At 49.7% G+C, this 19,298-nt stretch overlaps 2 protein-coding genes across 3 annotated transcripts; one reads left to right on the forward strand and one right to left on the reverse strand.

Moving 5' to 3' along the window:
- The first annotated feature begins 468 nt into the window (after positions 1–468).
- On the forward strand, positions 469–10,558 carry SYT11 (synaptotagmin 11). 2 transcript variants are annotated; one of them, XM_042838487.1, is made up of 4 exons: positions 469–567; positions 3,698–4,521; positions 6,337–6,460; positions 7,641–10,558. In XM_042838487.1, exons 1-4 carry the CDS (start codon positions 534–536, stop codon positions 7,949–7,951), a joined length of 1,293 nt encoding a protein of 430 aa, XP_042694421.1. In that variant the 5' UTR covers positions 469–533; the 3' UTR covers positions 7,952–10,558. The 2 variants fall into 2 exon arrangements, with proteins under 2 accessions (XP_042694421.1, XP_042694422.1); XM_042838488.1 differs by having other exon boundaries at positions 6,337–6,457.
- A 3,648-nt stretch (positions 10,559–14,206) lies between these two features.
- RIT1 (Ras like without CAAX 1) lies at positions 14,207–19,251 on the reverse strand. The gene is made up of 5 exons (XM_042838485.1): positions 19,149–19,251; positions 18,981–19,037; positions 18,742–18,815; positions 17,641–17,832; positions 14,207–16,659 (listed from the first exon to the last, which is right to left on the reverse strand). The coding sequence occupies exons 1-5, from the start codon at positions 19,234–19,236 to the stop codon at positions 16,429–16,431; spliced, it is 642 nt and encodes a 213-aa protein (XP_042694419.1). The 5' UTR covers positions 19,237–19,251; the 3' UTR covers positions 14,207–16,428.
- Between the last annotated feature and the right edge of the window lie 47 nt (positions 19,252–19,298).

The following is a 19,298-nucleotide window of genomic DNA, read 5'->3' on the forward strand; positions in this document are numbered from 1 at the left end:
CGCCGCCATCTTGGGGCGCTGAGGAGCGGCCGCCATGTTGGGGGGAGGGGAGGAGACAGCGCCATGTTGGGGGGGAGACAGCGCCATGTTGGGGGGCGAGGGCCGCCCGTCGCACCGCCCGAGGGGGGAACCGAGTGCCGCCATCTTAACGCGGCCACCACGCTGAGGGCGGTAGAACCCGCCACTCGGCCCCAGGGTTGAGCTGTGAGGGGAGAACCCGCCCGCAAACAGCTGCGTTAGCACCGTCCCCTCAGCGCGGGACACGGACTCTGTACAAACGCACTGCAGCCCATCAGGGCCTCCGCCCGCGCCCCGCAACCCGCAGCGCCGCCCGGAGGCGCGACCGCAGCGCCGCCACTGCCGAGTCACCGCCGGGCGGCTCCGGGGCGGGACGGCGGGGCGGGGCCGGGCGGGGCCTGCGCCGATCGGGACCAGTCGGCGGCTCCTGCATCCCGGCTGCGGAGCATCCTCCGGGCGGGGGCCGTACCGCGGCGCCTCCGCACCGGGTGCCGCATTCCGCCTCAGCGCGGACCATGGCGGAGATCACCAGCGTCCACCCCGGCTTCGGTGAGTGGGGCTTGGCAGCGCGGAGAGCCCCGTTCCGCCGCCCTTTCCTCCGCTTTCCAACCCCTCCCCATCCCCATTCCGGCGGTACCGGAGCAGGCCGCGGGTGGATGCGGAGGGCGGCGTTGGAGGCCCGGCCGCGGTACCGAGCGCCCCCTTGACGCGCTGCCTGCGCCGCGCCCGGCCCGCCCTTTGTTCGCGCCTCCCCGGGGGCCGCGGGGCTGCGGCGCCGCCACCGAAGGCCGAGCGGGGCGGGGCGGGCCGTTACCACAGCCACCCCCCCCCCCCTTTCCTCGGCGGGGCTGCGGCGAGCCCGAGGGGTTGGGGGGGAACGGCGGGGCGTCATCCGTCGATTGGCGTCTGTCCGTTGGTTCCCCGCGACTCTTAAGAACCCGATCGCTGCTCCTTCCGTCCTCCAGCACCGACCGACCTTCCGTCGGGGCCCGGGCCTATCGCTAACGCGTGATTACCGCGTTAACTTTACGTTCTCAAGCTCTTAGTAACACGGATGCATCCTGCATCGCATCCCTTACATACGATGTCTGCATTCCACTTGCGCATTCCGTGTCGTTTCTGGGCTGCCATCGCTGGCCGGCAGTGGCCATCAGGGTGTAATCAGCAAATGTTGGTATTAAAAAGAAGTTTTCAGTGCTATCTCATTAACCAAAACCATAATTCCATAGCCTGGAAATCGATTTGGGTCTCAGATCTTTGCATCACGTCAAAGCAAAGATACCTGGTACAGATAGTGCGTTTTTTTTGTAAAGAATGGGGAGAGAAGAGACAAAATGGGCTGTTTGAAACGGGCATCCAAAGCACTTCTCTGTTCATGAACTCACAGAACCTCATCTCCGGGAGTCTGGGAGGCGGCTCGTAGCCGTGAGGAACTACAGAAAGAGAATTCATGGATGTATGGAAGGATTACGTAAAGTGGGAGTCTCCAGGCAGGAGAGGAGAGGTGCGGCGGGCAGAGCAGGGCTGGTCCTTCCGTGCTCTTTCTTTTATGGAGAAAGAAGCATCCAGCAAAACAAGGTGGGGAGGGTCGAAATAAAAGCTGTTGGTTTTTTGCCACCATGCTTAATGAAGCTGGGAGACTCTTTGCCACGAGAAGCTGCAAGAGCCAACTGAAGAGCTCGGGGATTTAGAGGGGGGAGAAAAGGCTTGTTTGGTGCTTTCTGATGTGACTGCTGAAATTGTTTATTGGGAAATAAAGGTACAAGAGCTGATTCTCTGAGCACACAATGGGAACAAAACACAAGAAAACATGAGGTCAGAATAAGAAAAGAGTTTGGGCCTTTGTCCTTTCCTGCATGTGCTCAGAAGCTTTTAAGATCTGCATGTGGCTGAATTGCACTGCGTTCACACTGGCTCTTAAAGACCACTTGGGTCATTTCAAAGAGGGAATGTGAAATAATGAAGCAGAGATGTGTGTTAGTGTTTGTTAGTGCTGTGGGCCCAAAGATGTGCGCCTGTGAAGGCAGTGACCACCTGAAAGACATCCTGGTGCAGGAAGGGAAGGCTGGGTTCAACCCAAAGGGATTCTTGTGAGAAGGAGATTCATTGTTAGGGGAAAATCAGATTTCCCTGAGCCTGTGAGATACTCAGATTGCAGCCTGCCAGTCTTCTCCTCCTGCCTTGCAGCCGTAATGAATGACAACATAGGAAGGGCAGAGAAAGTGCCAAATTCGGGTGTTGTCTGTAATTGAAGCATGAATTCAGAAGATGATTTTCTGTTGTTTGCGATGATGAATTTTTGGCTTTCCACGCTCCTATGGAAGCAAGCGGTGTGTGCAGCTTGTGAGGAAAAAGATGGGGCAGAGGGGATTTAGTTTGCTTTGAAAAGAGAGGGAAAAAAAAGGGAAAAATGTTTAGTAAAGCAATAATACAATTATAACAAGACCAACACCTTAATGAACTTCAAAATGCCTTTGCTTGTAGTGACAAGTAACATTCCAGCGTTAAGATGTTTAGGCTGTAGAGAAAACGCTGCAGAAACAGCTGCTTGTTTACTTCTGAAATAAACTGGATTTCACGCTCCTCCTCACTGCTCCTCACCTCTGAGGGGCCGCAGGAACGTGTTGCAGAAGGCGACTGTGCACCAGCAAATAGGGAGGTTGTGAGAGCGTTCTGTTCCGCAGGAGGAGAGCTGGGGCTGAGGATCCCTTCCTCCTCTGTTGTGATACGACCGCAGCGTGAACGTCTCATGGCACAAGAGGAAGATCTCTCCCTTTTCCTTCTTTTAAGGCTGAGCAGAGCCAGCTCCTTCAAGCTGGCCTCATATTCCATCTGCTCTCCGTTCTCCACCCTCCATCTGCTCCAGCTCTTTAATTATCTTGGTGGCCCTTGACTAAATTGCTTGAATATGTCAATATAATGTACTGGGGAGCTCGAAACTACTGGTTTCATTGGGTGTTTGATAATACATCTCCAAAGCAAGGGTTATAAATAGAAAATAACGAGCTTGGTCGCTAAAAATGAGTACTGTGCCTTTTTGTTCTGGCCTGACACAGCTGAAGAACCCGATTGACATAAACTCCAGAAAATATCAAACAATCTCTCAATACAAAAAGAGGACGTTCTGCCCATTGCTTTCGAACGTCAGATTTTCACATGAGAGTCTTGGTAACCGTGGGGTGACAGCATTTTGTCAGCAGCTGCTCATCAAAATCTGGATGAACATAAATAGTAATGCTGGGGTGACAAAGCAGAGAATGCAACACAGGGGAGCAGTCAAAGAGAACAACGTCAGCTTTTGGGGGAGACACAGAGTGGGCTGTGTGTGCATGACAGGGCAGCTGGGGAAACAGAGCAGTGAGTGGAGGAGAACGAATCTCCGTGTGATGCAGGTTGCTGTTGTGTCCCTCGTGCATGTGGGACAGGGCCACGTTCATCACCCTCCCCAAAAAAGTAACTGTAATGTAGCCAGGGTTCAAGCTGTTCATAAGGGACGACTCTGAGTCCCGTGTTGTGGCCATAGAAATACAAGTTCTGAGATACAAGGTAACTTTTTATTCTAAGGAAACCTTGATACCAGGCTTATTGCATAGCATTCTGTAGGGTCCCTGCCAGGCGTGCTCGCTGCAGGCACTCACAGGGGTTCCAGCTCTTTCCTGACTGCCTTTCTCCCCTGCAGATGTCTCTCCAGTTGTGGCAGGCCTCATTGGTGCTACTGTCCTGGTGGTTTCTGTCTCAGTAACAGTTTTTGTGTGGACATGCTGTCACCAGCAAGCAGAAAAAAAGCACAAAACCCCACCGTATAAATTCATTCACATGTTGAAAGGCATCAGCATCTATCCGGAGACCTTGAGTAACAAGAAGAAAATCAACCGAATCCGGAGAGACAAGAATGGCGCTCCTAAGGAGACTGGGAGGGGAAACCTTTTGGTGAATGCTGCTGAATCTGGCTTGGTAGGCTCTGATAAGGCTCCAGATGGGCCAAACGCAGCTCCCCACATTGATCAGCTTCCGATCAAAGTAGATTATGGAGATGAACTAAGCCCAGATCAAAGCCTCACTCCAGGAGGAAGTAAAACCTCCTCGCCATCTTCTCCAGGAGAGGACGTCCTGTTGGGTGAGCTGACTTTCTCAGTGGACTACAACTTCCCCAAAAAAGCACTGGTGGTCACCATTCAGGAGGCCCACGGGCTGCCCGTGATGGATGAGCACACTCAGAGCTCTGACCCGTACATCAAGATGACCATTCTTCCCGACAAGAGGCATCGCGTGAAGACTCGCGTGCTTCGCAAGACGTTGGATCCAGTCTTTGACGAAACCTTCACCTTCTATGGCATCCCCTACAGCCAGCTCCAGGATTTGGTGCTTCACTTCCTGGTGTTGAGTTTCGATCGCTTTTCTCGAGATGATGTGATTGGAGAAGTCATGGTGCCCCTTGCAGGAGTGGATCCCAGCACCGGGAAGGTTCAGCTGACCAGGGAGATTCTCAAAAGGAACATACAGGTAAATAAATTCATCTCGTGTCGTGCAGGTTTCCTTGCATTGCATTTGATCCCAGTTCTTCTGGATCGGGAGCCTTGCTGAGCAGGAATGCTGCAATATTCTCAGTTAGGAAACCCATTTTTTTCCACAGCTGTGTTATTTTAGTAATATCTGACCGTGCTCTTTTAGTTCTGTAGTTCTCTGCTGTGTGGTCATAGAGTTTTGGTAACACAGTCACTGCAGAGGCACAGACATGAGGAATGATTTAACCAATTATGCCCAAAAAAAGGCAAAGTCCCACTCCCATTAAAAGAGCAGAGTGACAAAGGGACATTCATCCCTGTCCAAGCTGTTCAAGGGGAATAGCAGGAGATGCAGTTACTCTGAATACCTTTTCTACCACTTCTGAGGAACAATATATCCTGCTCTGCAGAGGCAAATCTCTCTTAGAGAAGGATTCATCTGACAGATCCGGACACCTCCATTTGTAATTATCTCATTTGTAAGTGTAGGCTGTAAGCCAGTGAAAATAGATCAGCATCAGCAGCAGAGGCTGCCACAAAACATGGGGAGGGGTCTGGAACAGCTCACATCAATCCCACCCCAGCGACCATCTCCTTTTCCCACGTGAGGCTGAAATGTATTTGCCGTGGTTTTGCCCAGTGTTGATGTCTGAAACCTAAGTGAAGTGAATCCTGCTCTCATTTCTCATTGCTGTACACTGGAAAGATGAGCAGCCCACAGAAAAGATGGAATCTCACCTTGATGGGCTGCTTTACCTTCAGTTCAGTGGCTGTGTTTTTTAAAGTGTTCTTTTCAGTGCTTTGACTGCATGTCCTGTAGGTTTTACAAGTAATGGATTAAAAATTGAGCAAAGTGGTCACGCTAAAAAATAGGTATAATCAAGGATGCAAATAATTTAGCATGCAACAGTAATTAAAAGTAGATTGAGTAGCATGCTTGGTGCCAGCTGCGCACACGATTTTCTCCAATTAATTTAAGCAATAGCATTCAAAAACCAGATTTCACATTTATTGTGGTGATGTTTCTGTTGGAAACAAAGCAAATCCTCCATTTGTGACCTCCTTCCCCATCTGCACCGTGGGGCTAAAAGGAGCAGATGCTGACAGAGGGGGCAGGGCAGGGTGCTGTGGCTGGGCTTTGCAGTGCTGTCACTGCTGTGCTCCTGACGCCGCACGATCTCATGCCCACTGCTAATACCATTTCCCTTGATAGCAAATAAACTTCATCTAAATTAGTGCCATCTCACTGAAAGTTAATGAATACCGACTGGAAACCAGAGCTATTGATCTTAATAGTGTTACTCTTTGGAAGGATGTACAACAAGTTTAATAGAATAGTTTCTTTTTCGTCTTCATCCTTTTCCAGTGCAGATTTGACTGATGGTGGAGCTTCCAAACTGTGCCCTAGGAGCTCGAGGTGCTCACCAGTGTAAGCTCCAAAAGAGGTCAGTGAGCTTAGAGCTCCTAGAAACCACAGCATCTCCAGAGGAGACCTCAGAGGAACCCTGGGGCGCTGATTTCTCTGAGCAGGGCCCCAGGTTTGCTCCCAGAGAAGCTGAAGGCTGTGGTGATGCTTACTTTGCTCAGCAGGCACAGGATGTGGAGCAGAGGATGATTTACCTTCAGCAACTCGCTCTCCTTCTGGAGACCTCACGTGGCTAAGGCTAAACACATATTTAGAGTGAAACACAGATAATTTCCCACTCCTTGGTCCTTTAGTGTAAGAAAAGGAAAATCCCGGTGACCCCCAACATTTGCCCGTGTTTGTCAGACCACGTTGTCCTAAGAAATGATTGCTGTTTCTTGTTCACAGAAATGCATTAGCAGAGGAGAGCTGCAGGTCTCACTATCTTACCAACCCGTGGCGCAGAGAATGACTGTTGTGGTGCTGAAAGCCAGACATTTGCCAAAGATGGATATCACTGGCCTCTCAGGTAGAAGCTATTTTCTCCAACCCTGAACCTGTCTGTACTCTGCCACATAAAGCCACCAGGAAGGCAGCTCGTAGCTTTGCTGAAGTGCAGGACACCTCAACAACCCACACTGTTGTGTCCATCTGAAAGAACGTGTAGTGTAGTAAAACACAGGCTGGGTGTGCACCCTATGCCACATGTATTAATTTAAACCTGATGCTGACATAAAGAGTAAATTGGTTTGAGGCTGGTGGAAGAATGAAGGCTTAATTTTCATCTTTCATCGGTTTCAATACCTTTCACTGCAACCATTCCCCATCTTAAAACTATCCTGACACTTCGTGGGACCATTCCCTGAAATTAGGTAAAATATTTCTTGTTACAAATGACAGCAAACAAAGTGAAAGCTTTGACAAGTTGGCCCCTGACCTCACCAGAAAGCTCCCCATGTGGTACTGCTAGGAGTAGTTGCTGCAGTTGGTGTGCCACCATACCAGCCTTCCCCAGTTTCCCCACACAGTGTTGAAGCTTGTTAAGAACTCCAGGTGCTGATGTCAGCTGGTTGCTCTGCAGTGGGAGAATCCTCTGGGAGCTGAAGTGTGAACCTAGATGTGCACAGTTCACTTCTGCCTGGATCAGCAAGCTGAACCCCTTCCCAGAACCACAGAATCACAGCATGGCCTGGATTGAAGGGACCTCAAGGGTCCCAAAGCTGCGACCCCACAGCGCCCGCAAAGCCACCGACCTGCCCACGTTTCACAGCAGCCCAGGCTGCCCAGGGCCCCATCCAGCCTGGCCTCCAACCCCTCCAGCAATGGACGGGGCATCGCAGCCTCTCTGGGCAGCTGTTCAGCCCCTCACCGCTCTCCCAGCACACAACTTCCCTGACCCCCAGCCTCCAGCTGCCCTCCCTCCGCTTCCAGCCGTTCCCTGCTCTCATCTCCCCTGCCCAAGAGCTGCCTCCCCTCCTGGCTGCAGGCTCCCTGCAGGCGCTGCAGGCTGCACTCAGCTCAGCCCCAGCTCCTCTTCTCCGTGCTGAACGAGCCCAGCTCCCTCAGCCTGGCTTTGCAGGGAGCTGCTGCAGCCCCTGCTCAGCCCTGCGGCTCCTCTGGCTCCTCTCCCACAGCTCCCTGTCTTTGTTGTTCAGGGGGCTCCAGAGCATTGCTGGACTGTGTTATTAGTTCATTTCTCTCTTCTCTGACAGATCCCTACGTTAAGGTGAATGTTTATTACGGAAGAAAGCGCATAGCAAAAAAGAAGACCCACGTGAAGAAGTGCACTTTGAACCCTGTCTTCAACGAATCCTTCATTTATGACATCCCCGTTGATCTCCTTCCTGACATCAGCATCGAATTCCTGGTCATCGATTTCGACCGTACCACAAAAAATGAAGTGGTGGGACGGCTGATTTTGGGAGCTCACAGCATCACTGCAGCTGGTGTGGAGCACTGGAGAGAGGTTTGTGAGAATCCTAGAAAGCCGGTGGCCAAATGGCACAGCCTGAGCGAATACTAGCAGAGGTCGTGGCAGCTGATCATAGAACAGACTTACACCTTGTTTTAGCTGTAGAACTAAACTTTCGTAAGAAGCAGCAGCTGGTGGGTTCTCTAGTGATGTGATTTTGCAGGGCACTACGATTCTAAAGAGCATTAAATTAAAAAAAAAATACCACAAATATATATAACAGTGTAATCACGCTATTGCATGCCTAATACAAACTGAAATTAGTATAACTACCAATATCAAGTCGCAGATTTTAATACAATTATCTGTCACTATGGAAGTTGTGTTTGTGCCGAACTGTCTTTGCTGGTATTCACCAAAATTGGCCTGTCTTTATTAGGCTTCTCCCAAAGTTTCTGGATTCTGCTGTTTAACCTCTAGTTTCTTGTTAGTTTGCCTGCCCATTGGTTCTTGCAGTTCTCTTCTTTGCTGGTTTGGGAGTACCAACTGCGTTTCCATTGAAGGTGGTTTAGAATTCTGCACTAATGCAAAAGGAGAATACAGGGGGAAATGGCACTTTCCTTCAGAGATAAAAACAAATTCCTTTATCAGGTACTGAAAGACTTATATTGTGGTATCACTGCTTTGGAGCTGTGAGGCCGCAGCCTCAAAGATTCGCATCTAAATTCGTACACCAACAAATGGATCCCTTTGCTTTTGCCGCGTGGAAATTAGCACAGACACCATCCTACAGGCTGTCAGAACTGGGGGAGTTCCACTGTACTGCGTTTTATTTGACCCTGTGTGTGAAGGGCCCAACAAAACCTGGCACGGCGCTGTTTATTAAGGAAGCTCTTGCTGGTTTTAAACATTAAATCTGAAATTCCACAGGATTGGTAAGTTCTGTAATGTGAAGAGATAGGAGAACAGCCTGGGGAGAGAGGCGTGAAGTGAAAACTCCACAGAGCTTCCTTTGGGTTCAAAGCGAGTCAGTTCACATGATCTAGGACAGCTCTCCAAAAAGCGTAACGCAGGGCAAAGTCTGTTCTGACACAAAGTCAAACTGGTCAAGCAGTTAAGCTTTAGAATTTCAGAGCAGCTCAAGTCAGCTCTGAAATTGTGGACACAACTTCTGAGACATGGAATACGCATTCTGTCACCCCTGAAATGCAGCAATGCTGCTCCATAAATGTGGCCTGCAGCACTTCAGGCTGCCAGCCCCAAACACTGGGCAGTTCTGAGCTGCAGCTCACAAAGTTCCACCAATACATAACTGAAGTTTGGAAACTGCTGCACTCAGTCTCACTTTGTAGCAAGACAACATTCTCCAAGATGTTCTTAGCCAGGAGGATCTCGGTGAGTAACTCGATTGGGCTTCTTCCTACATTCAAGCCAGGAAAGACAAAAGGATAATAATTAGCAGCAAGTAATTAGTTGTAAGCGTTGTTGTTGAGTGCAGAGTAAATAGTCCTAACAAGCAGCAGAAATTCAAAGCAATTCTGTGCTCTGCAATGGAGACACAAAGCAGAACTGAGCTTGCAGGGAGGCACTGCGAGGTTGCAGTGTTTGTGTGGCTGCTTCCAGGCAGCCCGTCTGTTCTGTGCCATGTGGGATGCAAATAGGTGTTGTAATTAAACGCTTCTAAGACAGCTGAACTGTTTGCAGGACTTGGCTATTGAGTTGTAGAGCCCTGATGGAAAAATGGTCCGTTCCACCTTCTTCCTAATGAAAGTAGAATCACTGAGCAAGGCTCACGCGGTTCCCTTTCCACCCGCACAGTAAAGCACTGCTGCTGGGGTGGCTGTTCACAGCCAGTGCTCGGTGCATTGGCAACCCTTTGGCATCTCTCCCTTAGAATTTGCTCCTAGAAAGCTGAGTTTTCTCACTCGTCGCCACTTTCCCATTGAAATTCCTTCTAGGCAAAATGTCTTTTCAGAAGAGAAGTCGCACTGAAGCTGCAGCTCTGTTTCCCAGCCCTGCGCAGCAGATGGGAGCATGGACTTCTGTTTGTGTTCAGTCAATCCCAGTGACGAGTGTTACTGCCTGAGGTTACAGCAGACTTTATCTTTGTCCCTTACAGCCACGAACCAGAGCTCTCCTTCAGAAACAGCCATAGGTTTATTCCAGTCCTGCTTTTTGCACTAAGCAAGCTTAGGAATCATCACAACTTTTTCTTTCCAAGAAAATCCAATCACCAGAACAGAACAAAGCAACGCAAAGTTCCCTTTTCTTTCCCTTCAGTGTGAGAAGCATGCGTAAGCCTAGATGATCTCTATAAGATTCCTTTAGTTGAGAAGGAAAGATGAACTTCTTGTCAAGGAAACATGCTCAGGGTAAATAGTCTTAGGCTATCGGGCAGATAGGAATAGCTCCAACGCTTCTGGAATGATAGGAAACTGAAGATGTGCAGATATATATTTTTTAAAACGTAAAATAGACAGTAAGTGACAGCGGACTCACTGTAAAATCTCCCAGATGTGGTTATTCTTTACCTTGTGTCTTCTATTGTAAAATTAACTTGGACAGTGACAGCGTTGTGTGGAAAAAAAGGCAAAAAACCTAACTCAACATGTGTGAAACTGCATAATGCTAGAAGCTACTTGACATTATGTAATGCTATCTTGTATGTTGAATTTGTTAACGCACATTGAGCGTGGAAATAAAACTTAAATCACTTTAGATGGTGGCTGTGCTGTGTTGGAGGCAGGCGGAAACAAACCTGCAGAGCATTCCTCAGAAATGCAGGGAGAGCAAAACGCCAGCAGATGAAGTGCGCTGCTGTCACTTCAGCATCAGCACGGTGAGAGCCGTGCCATCACTGAGCCTCTGCGCGGCTGTGATTTCGTGTGAACGGGCATCCGAGGGGAATAAATGGGCAAAAAAGAATCCGGGCGGTGAAAGAATTTGTGAAGAAAAGCAGAATTTGATTCTTTTATTCGTGGTTCAGACGCATTCCTGGATTCCCAGGCAGAGCTGCTTTATTCAGGAACACTTTTGTCCGTGTCGCTGTGAGATACAATGGTGCAGCGCTCCGTAACGCAGCTTCTGCAGCTCCCATCACTGCCACAGAGCACAGCACTGCTGGGCACGAAGCCACGGCTTTAGAAAACACCAAATAGTGCAGAATACCAAACCGTGTTTCCACAGCAACCTGGCTACAGAAGCTCTCCAGCACGGCCTGACAGCCTGCCTGCAACAAAGGGTGGGGATCCAGAGGTGGCTGAGGGATGTGAACACCTGAAATGAGCTTCGTGGGAACTTCGGGTCTCCTCTTTAAGATCTTGGCGGTTTCAGATCTTCCAATGTCCCAGAAAATGGAATGCAGTCAAATGCCACAGCTCCTCTGACACCATTTTCCACCAGAAGGGTTCATTTAGGAAGGAGAAAGCACCACATCGAGAGGTAAGGATGTTCCAAAATGCTGCCCTCCATCCTGAGCACAAAATGCCTTTACCCGTCCTTACCTCGCTGCCCACACTGCAGTTGATCGCAGTGTTCAAGCACTGTCATTTATTGCTTTAATGACTGCAGTTGGCAGGGGCAGCTTTGCACTGTGCAAGATGTGAAAGAAAACCTCACCCTTCTCTGCTTGGCTTCTACCTCTAACAGGGCACAGCTTTCACAAACATCCCATTTCAGGTTCTTACACCATTCGGCTGAAGCAGAAACGAAAGGATTTGCATAAGAAAAAGAAAAGAAGCAAACAGAATGGATCTGACAAACCAAAGAGAAACGGTTCAGGGAAAGCATGGAAGCTCTGCTCGGAGGCTCTTCCCACCTTCTCTGGCTCTGGCTGCCGATGCCAATGAAATCAATAGGATTTTTGCCATCTTTCTCCGGCAGCATTAATTGGGCCCCTCCTTCTCCAACAGCTTCTGCCTTTCCCAATTCAACACAGGAGCAAGACCAGTTACCATGGTAATGCGAGTTACTTTTTGATGACAGACGGGATCTGCTGGTATTTCCTTCAACAGGCAGGCAGAAATAGCAGCTCATCCATCCCCAGCAGCACCTTACGCTTCAGTCCTCCTCTTCCACCCTGGTTACAAGCAGCCTTTGGATCCCGATCGGTTAGAAAGTGACTCCACTGCTTTGAGACAGACGAGAGGCCCCCGTGCAGGCAGCACTACTGATGTGCTCACAGATGTGCCCTCACTCAGAACCCACGGCACAGAAAGCTGGGCTGCCCCTGCAGGATTGGAACGCGATGCGTTCCTGGGTTTCTCTCCCATGTGTTGTTTGAACCCCTGTGTTTACTTCCTTCCTTCTGTGGTCCTTCAGAAGTTGCCTTACCTGCCTACCAGGCTCATCAGAACATGGGATGGGAAGGGAAACACAGGCTAAGAAATAGGGAAGAGAAAGTGAGGAAGTGAGAGAAAGGGAAATGCCAGGAAAGGGAGGCAGCGCAGTGAGCGGGCAAACACTCCTTGAGTCATTTCATATGGATTTGGTTTAATTTTCAGCAGGTTTAGAATCTGCTCCCTTTCATACACTCTCCTTGCTCTTAAAATCGATAGACTTCCCTAAAATACACAAGGAGGAACATTCCAGAGAGGAACTCTCCTTAACAGGTTGAGTGTGGGCATGGCATGGTGGATCACGAGTGTGGTTCCACTCTGCAAGCTTCACCTTTCAGCCACATAACGAGCTTTGTATGTTTTCATCCTTTCCAAGTCATCCTCACGTAACACACCTCAAACTTTAGTTTTCACAGCCGGAAATCCAGCTTCCCTGTGCTCCTACGGCTTATTTCTTCATAGACCATTCAAGTGGTCTGCAGGATTTAGCAAAGAAATGCAGCTCAGTTCCAACCTTCCCATCCGGAGCGATGCTGACCACCTCTTCTGCCATCAGCCATCTAGTGGCTCAGCTGCTCCAATGCAAATCCCCCCCATCACGTGTTTCCACGCAGCCTCACTGTGAGGAATGACCTCAGCCTAGCAAACATTCCAGTGTTGCTCATCTGCTGTGGCAAAATGCAAACAGTTTGTGCTGGAGGAAAGGGAACATCTCAAATCTGCCGTTACGTGTGTGTAAATGGCAGGCATGGCAGCACGCTCCCCTGACCCAGATACCCACCTTCATCTGCAGGGTCTTTTTGCTCAGCTCTCAGTTACGTGTAATTAACATCCACCTTTTGAAATGTTACCAATTTTGCATACTTGTAAACAACTTGTTATTATGTCAGCAACCTTTATCCGCAGCAAGGAGGTGCTGTGGTTCTGCATTCCTGCAATAGAAGCAGGAAAGTAAAGCTGTATCAGCACAGCAGAACACAGCAAAGCTTTTCTTAGTGGAGTCCAAGCAAACAACAAACAGTAACATTTGCTGAGCAGTGTGGCAGCGTTGGGCCCATCTGAGCTGTGATTTCTTCATTCCTGGGGATGTTTGTGAGCTGATGGCAGTAATTTCTGCCTTAAACACCTCCGAGTGGCCTCAGGGGGGGGCACGAAGCAATGAAACTCTCCCTCTGTTGCCATACAGAACATATTTGCTGCCTCTCCCAGCTCCTGGGGGTTCAGACAATGGGACCGACTGCCTGCGGCACTGCCTGCCTCGAAGGTCAGAGCCTCCACTGGATGAGCTGTTGCACACAAAACACTCCTGCAGCTCTTCAGATGACAGACAAATGGCATCTGATGATCACACTGCACTTCAGGGAACGCTGTGGTGCTCATTTTTCTCATTCCAGATATTTTCATGCTGGTTACAAAAGGGCCGGCACTGGAACCGGTCCTTAATGGCTTCCAAATTCCAGGGATGAAGCTGAAAGCAAAGCCCTGAGCTCTGCCTCCAACCGAATTGGAATTTCCCCCTCGTTTGGCTCAAGATCTCAGCACAGTGCCTACATACTTACCAACTTTTGGTATGAATATCAGCCAGGAAATGTGTTCTGCCCTACGTAACTTGGAGTTTTGCCCCATAGCCAAAACCAACCCAAAGCCAGAAGAGCCTTTTCCTTTGGGCTGAGCTCCGTGTCCTGCAGTTAGTGAGAAAGGATGGGGACAAAGCAAAGTGAGGAGCTCCCTGTCTGAATGCACTTGTTCACTTTGGGTGCATTGGTCCAAGCCATGGAGCAGCAGAACTCAGCGTCCGCCACATCGCTCTGAAGGAGACAAAGCATCCAAATGGTGAAGTTTTAGCCATAACCATCCATCTTTTCACATTTCTTACTCCTTTTCTACTTCCCAGACTCCCAGCAGTAAGATGAGTGCTTTCCAAGCTCACTTAAAAACATCCCATGAGTTTTCCTGCCCTGCCTCAGCCTCACGTGTGTAACATGAAGGGGGGCAGCTCCACAGCACGCAATAAAACACCCCACACCAATCCTGTATTAAAAACTCTATATTTATAGTGTCAAATAAAACGATAACCCCGGGTACAAATTTATACATGACAAAAATAAAACTCTGTTTTTCTTTTGAATAACACTGTAAAAAAAAAAAAAAAAAAAAGTGCTTGCTGCTGTTCTGATTTAGTAATTCTGGAAGCAAGAGGCTCATAAAAGGCATTAGTAAACATACATGTTGCATTGAAGGATCACGTAAGGCACAGACATTACAGACAGGATGGGGAGAACTGGGCTCCCAGCTCCCAGCACGCTGCCTGACACTGGAAGTAATCATTGCCACGAAGCACTGAGAGCTGCTCCTAACCCTGCTGCTGCCCCTGGGTTTTATCTACCAGTTTTAGATGGCATTTAATGCAGCCAGGAGCGGCTGAGAGCTGCAGTTCCAAAGCAGTAACTGCAGTGAAGGCAGCACAGTGGCACGCATGGTGAATGGAGGAGAGCTCTTCCATTCCCAATAACCCCAGTTATTCTCCCTGCTCTGCAACTGGTGATGATTACCAGCACAGCCAAACACTGCAGTTCTGGAAGGAAGGGAGAAACAGAAATCCACTCCAATGCTGAGCTTGGCTACAAACACAGCATCAAACCGTTCACCCCTCCCCACTTCCTTGTGACAGATTCGTTTTTTCTTAAAACCTCACACAAAATACCCTTAGAAGCACCAGGCCCAGAAGTTCCAGTGACATCTCACACAGTAAGGAGTGTAGAAAGAAGAAAGCCTAAATTAGGGTCTGTATGTTCGTTATCTTCACTTTTTTGTGCTGGATTTTTTTTACACATCCAACAACCTGTTTCAGTTCTGCTGGCAGCACACTGAAGGCACTGCAAGGCCTTTGGGTCAGTGAGATTAACAGCTGCTGACACAGAGTTCAAAGATTAAGAGAAGCACTTGAGTAGCACTGCGCTTACAGGCTGCCAAGCTTTCACCACTGAACAGAGACTCGAGGCACTTGGTTCTCTGAGAAAGGCCTTTTAAACCCATCCGAGTCACCTATGATTTTCTGTATCATTTCTAAAACAACCCTGGACATCCATCTCTCCATGAGCTTTTTGCATGGCAACAGCAGCTCTGGATTTAAATCCTGTAAGCGGTGTCAAATGACCCCCAAGGAGGAAGGACGTGCTGACGGTTGGGTGGGGACGCCCAGCCGTGCTGCTGTGCCCTCACTGCTCCCTTCTGCTGATCCCACCTTTGAGGCAGCACTGAAGAACCTCACCAGCATTAGGGATATCAGCTCCGGCCCCAGCGCCTCACTTTCAGTCTTCTTTACAAAGCAGTTATCACAGATTAATCTGAAATGACTATGTTAGAGTCTCCTACTCAGTAATACTGTCTCCTTTAAGACAACCATAGAAAACACGACGTAAATAAATACGCCACTGCACCATCACAGCCACAGCTTCAACAAACAAGTCAGGAAAACCCAAAGCTGCAGTTTGCAGAGCATCCGCAGCATCAGCCACAAACGCTCCAACAACGCCATCGATGCTGAACGGAGGGACGGCGCTGCACATCCGTGCTGCTGCCAGGTTACAGCTGCCAGAGGAGCAATAATTTGCTGTTTCTGCCTTGCTGAGGATCCCAACCACCACGCCGTGGGTTCACTGCTCGTTCAGGTGAACTTTTTGCTAGAGAAATCCTTGCCTGTGAGAACAAAGCACGCATCTCCCCTCGCTGCCACCTGCACGCAGCCCAGGCTCTGGAGTCGCACGCTTTGCTCAGCACTTTCCAGCACAACCTCAACAAAATCCTCCTCTGGTGATGGCAGTGAGTGGCTGGGAAGGCAGCAACACTTTGTTGTGCAAACGACTGAGAAACAGAATGAATTGAGTTAAGCTGGGTAGAAATTCAGCATCTTTTTTCCTCTTAAAACAACTCGGCTTCCAGTCTGCAGTGACCAAACATTTAAAAGTGCAGCGTCAGAAACCCACCAGCATCTGTAACCAACACACAAGCAGTATTTGGAGAATCCGATCTAAAAATGACAGCAAAGGGAAGTCAAATCGTTACTGCGTCTCAAATTAAATACCCAGAACTAAGAGAATACCGTCTTAAGCAAAAATAATGGTAGAAGTGATGCTCCCCCTCACAGAAGTCCCATCAGTCTTTAAACCTACTGCTGAAATGTTGTCGTTCAACCGCTTTGGTTACGAGTGGCTGCTCCCAGGTTTTCTCTTACACAGGAATTCTTTCTCTTCAAGTGACCGAATCCTTCTTCCTCCTGAAGGGGGATTTCAGTCTTTTCCAAACGCTGCTTTTGGGTTTGGATTTTTTTTCCATTGCCATCACTGCTTCTTTTTCTTTCCTGCGGATCTCTCGCACCAGAGCGTGGAACACATCATCAATGTAGTAACGGTAGGCAGCAGAAGTTTCAAAGAAAGGACAGTTGAATTCTCGTGCCAAAGCAGAGCCTTCTTCTTTAGAGACCTGAAAAAAACCACATCTGTCAAGAAAGCCAAAACCAGAGAGGTTCTTCCTTTCTCTCTTCTTGTTCTGCTCAGCCCGGAGCTGCGTGCGCGCCCTCCCAGTTCCAGAACTGCCCACCTCCCCTGATGTCTGCACCTTTCTCTACAATTCCCCTTCTCTTTCACCCATCATTTCACAAGCAACGTCACCATCTGTAAGCGACCCTCCAGACACAGCAGCTCTGATCATTCATAAAACAAGAAAAGCCTTTCAGAGAAAATTCCCTTCTCAGGATGTAATCCTGGCTGCGCGACGCAGCAGCCCTCACCCCAGGATGAGCTTCTGTCAGTTTGGGGGATTCCTTCCCCTGGTCACTGAAGCTGTGCCTGCTCCCTCTGCTCTGCCCCACACCTCAGTATGGGTTCCACCTCAGTGACTCTCCTGCCACGCTGAAAAACCACCTCACTCCAGGCACACAAACACCTCTGCAGTTTGTTTTCCTCGTCGCTCTGAAGCTTTGCTCCAAATTGTTTCCCACAGACAAGAGCTACCATTCCCTTGAGCTGAAGCTCACTTTCCTTTCTGTGCATTCTTACTCCCATTATTAATCACCCCTCCTTTCTTAGCAGACTTGCATCCTCTGATCTGTAACGTTTGCAAGTGGTTTATCATGTTACCATCAATTGGCCTGGGTTGAAAAGGACCACAATGATCATCCAGTTTCAACCCCCCTGCTACGTGCAGCGCTGTACCTCCGTTAAAAGCACCTCTTTGCAGGAAATAAAGACAGAAAAAGCATACGATCAGCTGAAACTCAAAGCATCAACTGGAAGATTTCACTCCCACGGTGGTTAAATGCATTTGGTTATTCAGCAACTCCAGCTGAAATTCATACTGCTCTCGTGTTCAACTTATTACAGTGAACCCAGAAGAACCTGATCTCTTCTATGCCTGCATTTTGAAGCAGAAGCAGGAAGGGGAGCCTCCTGGGGAGCCACACACCTGCCTCAGCTGCGTCAGGTCGGATTTGTTCCCCACCAGAACCACAGGAGTGTCGTCGGTGCGCCGCACACGATAGATGAGCTGCTTGAATTCACGCACTTCGTGGAAGCTGCGTCGATCTGTGATGGAGTAGCAGATGATAAATCCCTCTCCAGCCCTCATGTACTGGTCCCTCATGGCCGTGAACTCTGCCTACAAACAGAACGCGACACAAACACAACCATTTCTAACTGGAAACATGAGATGCATTCCAAAATCGGCGGCGGAGGAATGCTGTGCAAATTTGGCATCTCCCTCCTCATCCTTTTACACGTGAAACAAAAACTTTGTGGGATCAACACCATATTTCTCTTGGCAAAGAAATAACATAAATACATGTTTTGTATTTGTAGAGTGATCCAAGGGATGAAACCTTCCCTAGGAGGACAGGCTGGGAGAGCTGGGGCTGCTCAGCATGGAGAGCTGAGAGCAGGCTTTCAGTTTCTAAAGAAGCTGTAATTGAGCAGGGGACAGACTCATTAGCAGAGTCTGCTGTGAGGAGACTGAGGGAAACTATCAAACTAAAAGAGGGGAGATTTCCATTAGGAATAGGAAGGGAGTCATGGAATCATAGAATCACAGAACAGCCTGGGTTTAAAAGGACCACAGTGACCATGAGCTCCAACCCCTGCTGTGTGCAGGTCTCCAACCAGCAGCCCAGGCTGCCCAGAGCCTCATTCAGCCTGGCCTCCAATGCCTGCAGGGCTGGGGCATCCACAGCCTCCTTGGGCAACCTGTGCCAGTGCCTCACCGCCCTCTGGATGGAAAACTTCCTCCTCATATCCAACCTCAACCTCCCAGTCTCAAAGCAATCCAAAGGCTCTGTGTATTTCTTAAGCCATTACACATCGCTTGCTGAGTGTGAGCAGTGAGAAGCAACAGAGAGAAACACGTAAAGCAAGAGAGCTGCCTGCGTGCCTAAACACAGCATGGGAGCGAAGCTGTGAGCACGCAGATGAATGAAGACAGCTCTAAAGGCCGTTCAGAAGAACAGAAAAGCGCTGTGGAACTCTGTCTGTCTGTGCCCTTGCAGCCTCTATGCTCTCAGTGGTGCTCACCAACCTGTCCTGCTGTGTCCAAGATGTCCAGGTTGGCAGGTTCATCATCGATGCGTATCCGGATCTTATAAGCATCCTCTGAATTCGCAGCACAATTCGGGGAGAACAAATCGTCAACGCCATCGCGAACACCCGTTAATCACCGACACGCAAAGGGAGCGTTACACAAAGGGAGACCGACGCGGTAACGGCTTCAAAGCATCGGCCGGCGGGGGGGGGCGGAGCGGGGCGGGCCGTTCTTACCGATGGTCGGGTCGTGGTCCTCGGGAAAGCGATGGCTGATGAACTGCATCGTCATGGCTGCAAAAGGAACGGCGCTGAGCGCGGGGCAACGCGGCCCCGACGGGAACAGAGCGGAGCTCCGCCCTCGCAGCGCGGGAAGCGCCCGGCCCCGCCCCGCCCCGCACGCACCGCTCTTCCCGACGCCGCCGGCGCCCAACATCACCAGCTTGTACTCGCGGGGCTGCCCCGCGCCGCCCGGCCGGGCCCCGGCGTCCATCTCCTCAGCGCCGATCGAACCGCCGCCGCTTCTGAGGGTGAGGAAAGCAGCGTGAGCCCAAC

The sequence above is a fragment of the Centrocercus urophasianus genome, unplaced genomic scaffold (genome assembly GCF_019232065.1).
Source record: "Centrocercus urophasianus isolate 14NV4802_14NV808 unplaced genomic scaffold, USGS_Curo_1.0 seq_806, whole genome shotgun sequence".
In the NCBI taxonomy this organism is placed as follows: Eukaryota; Metazoa; Chordata; class Aves; order Galliformes; family Phasianidae; genus Centrocercus; species Centrocercus urophasianus.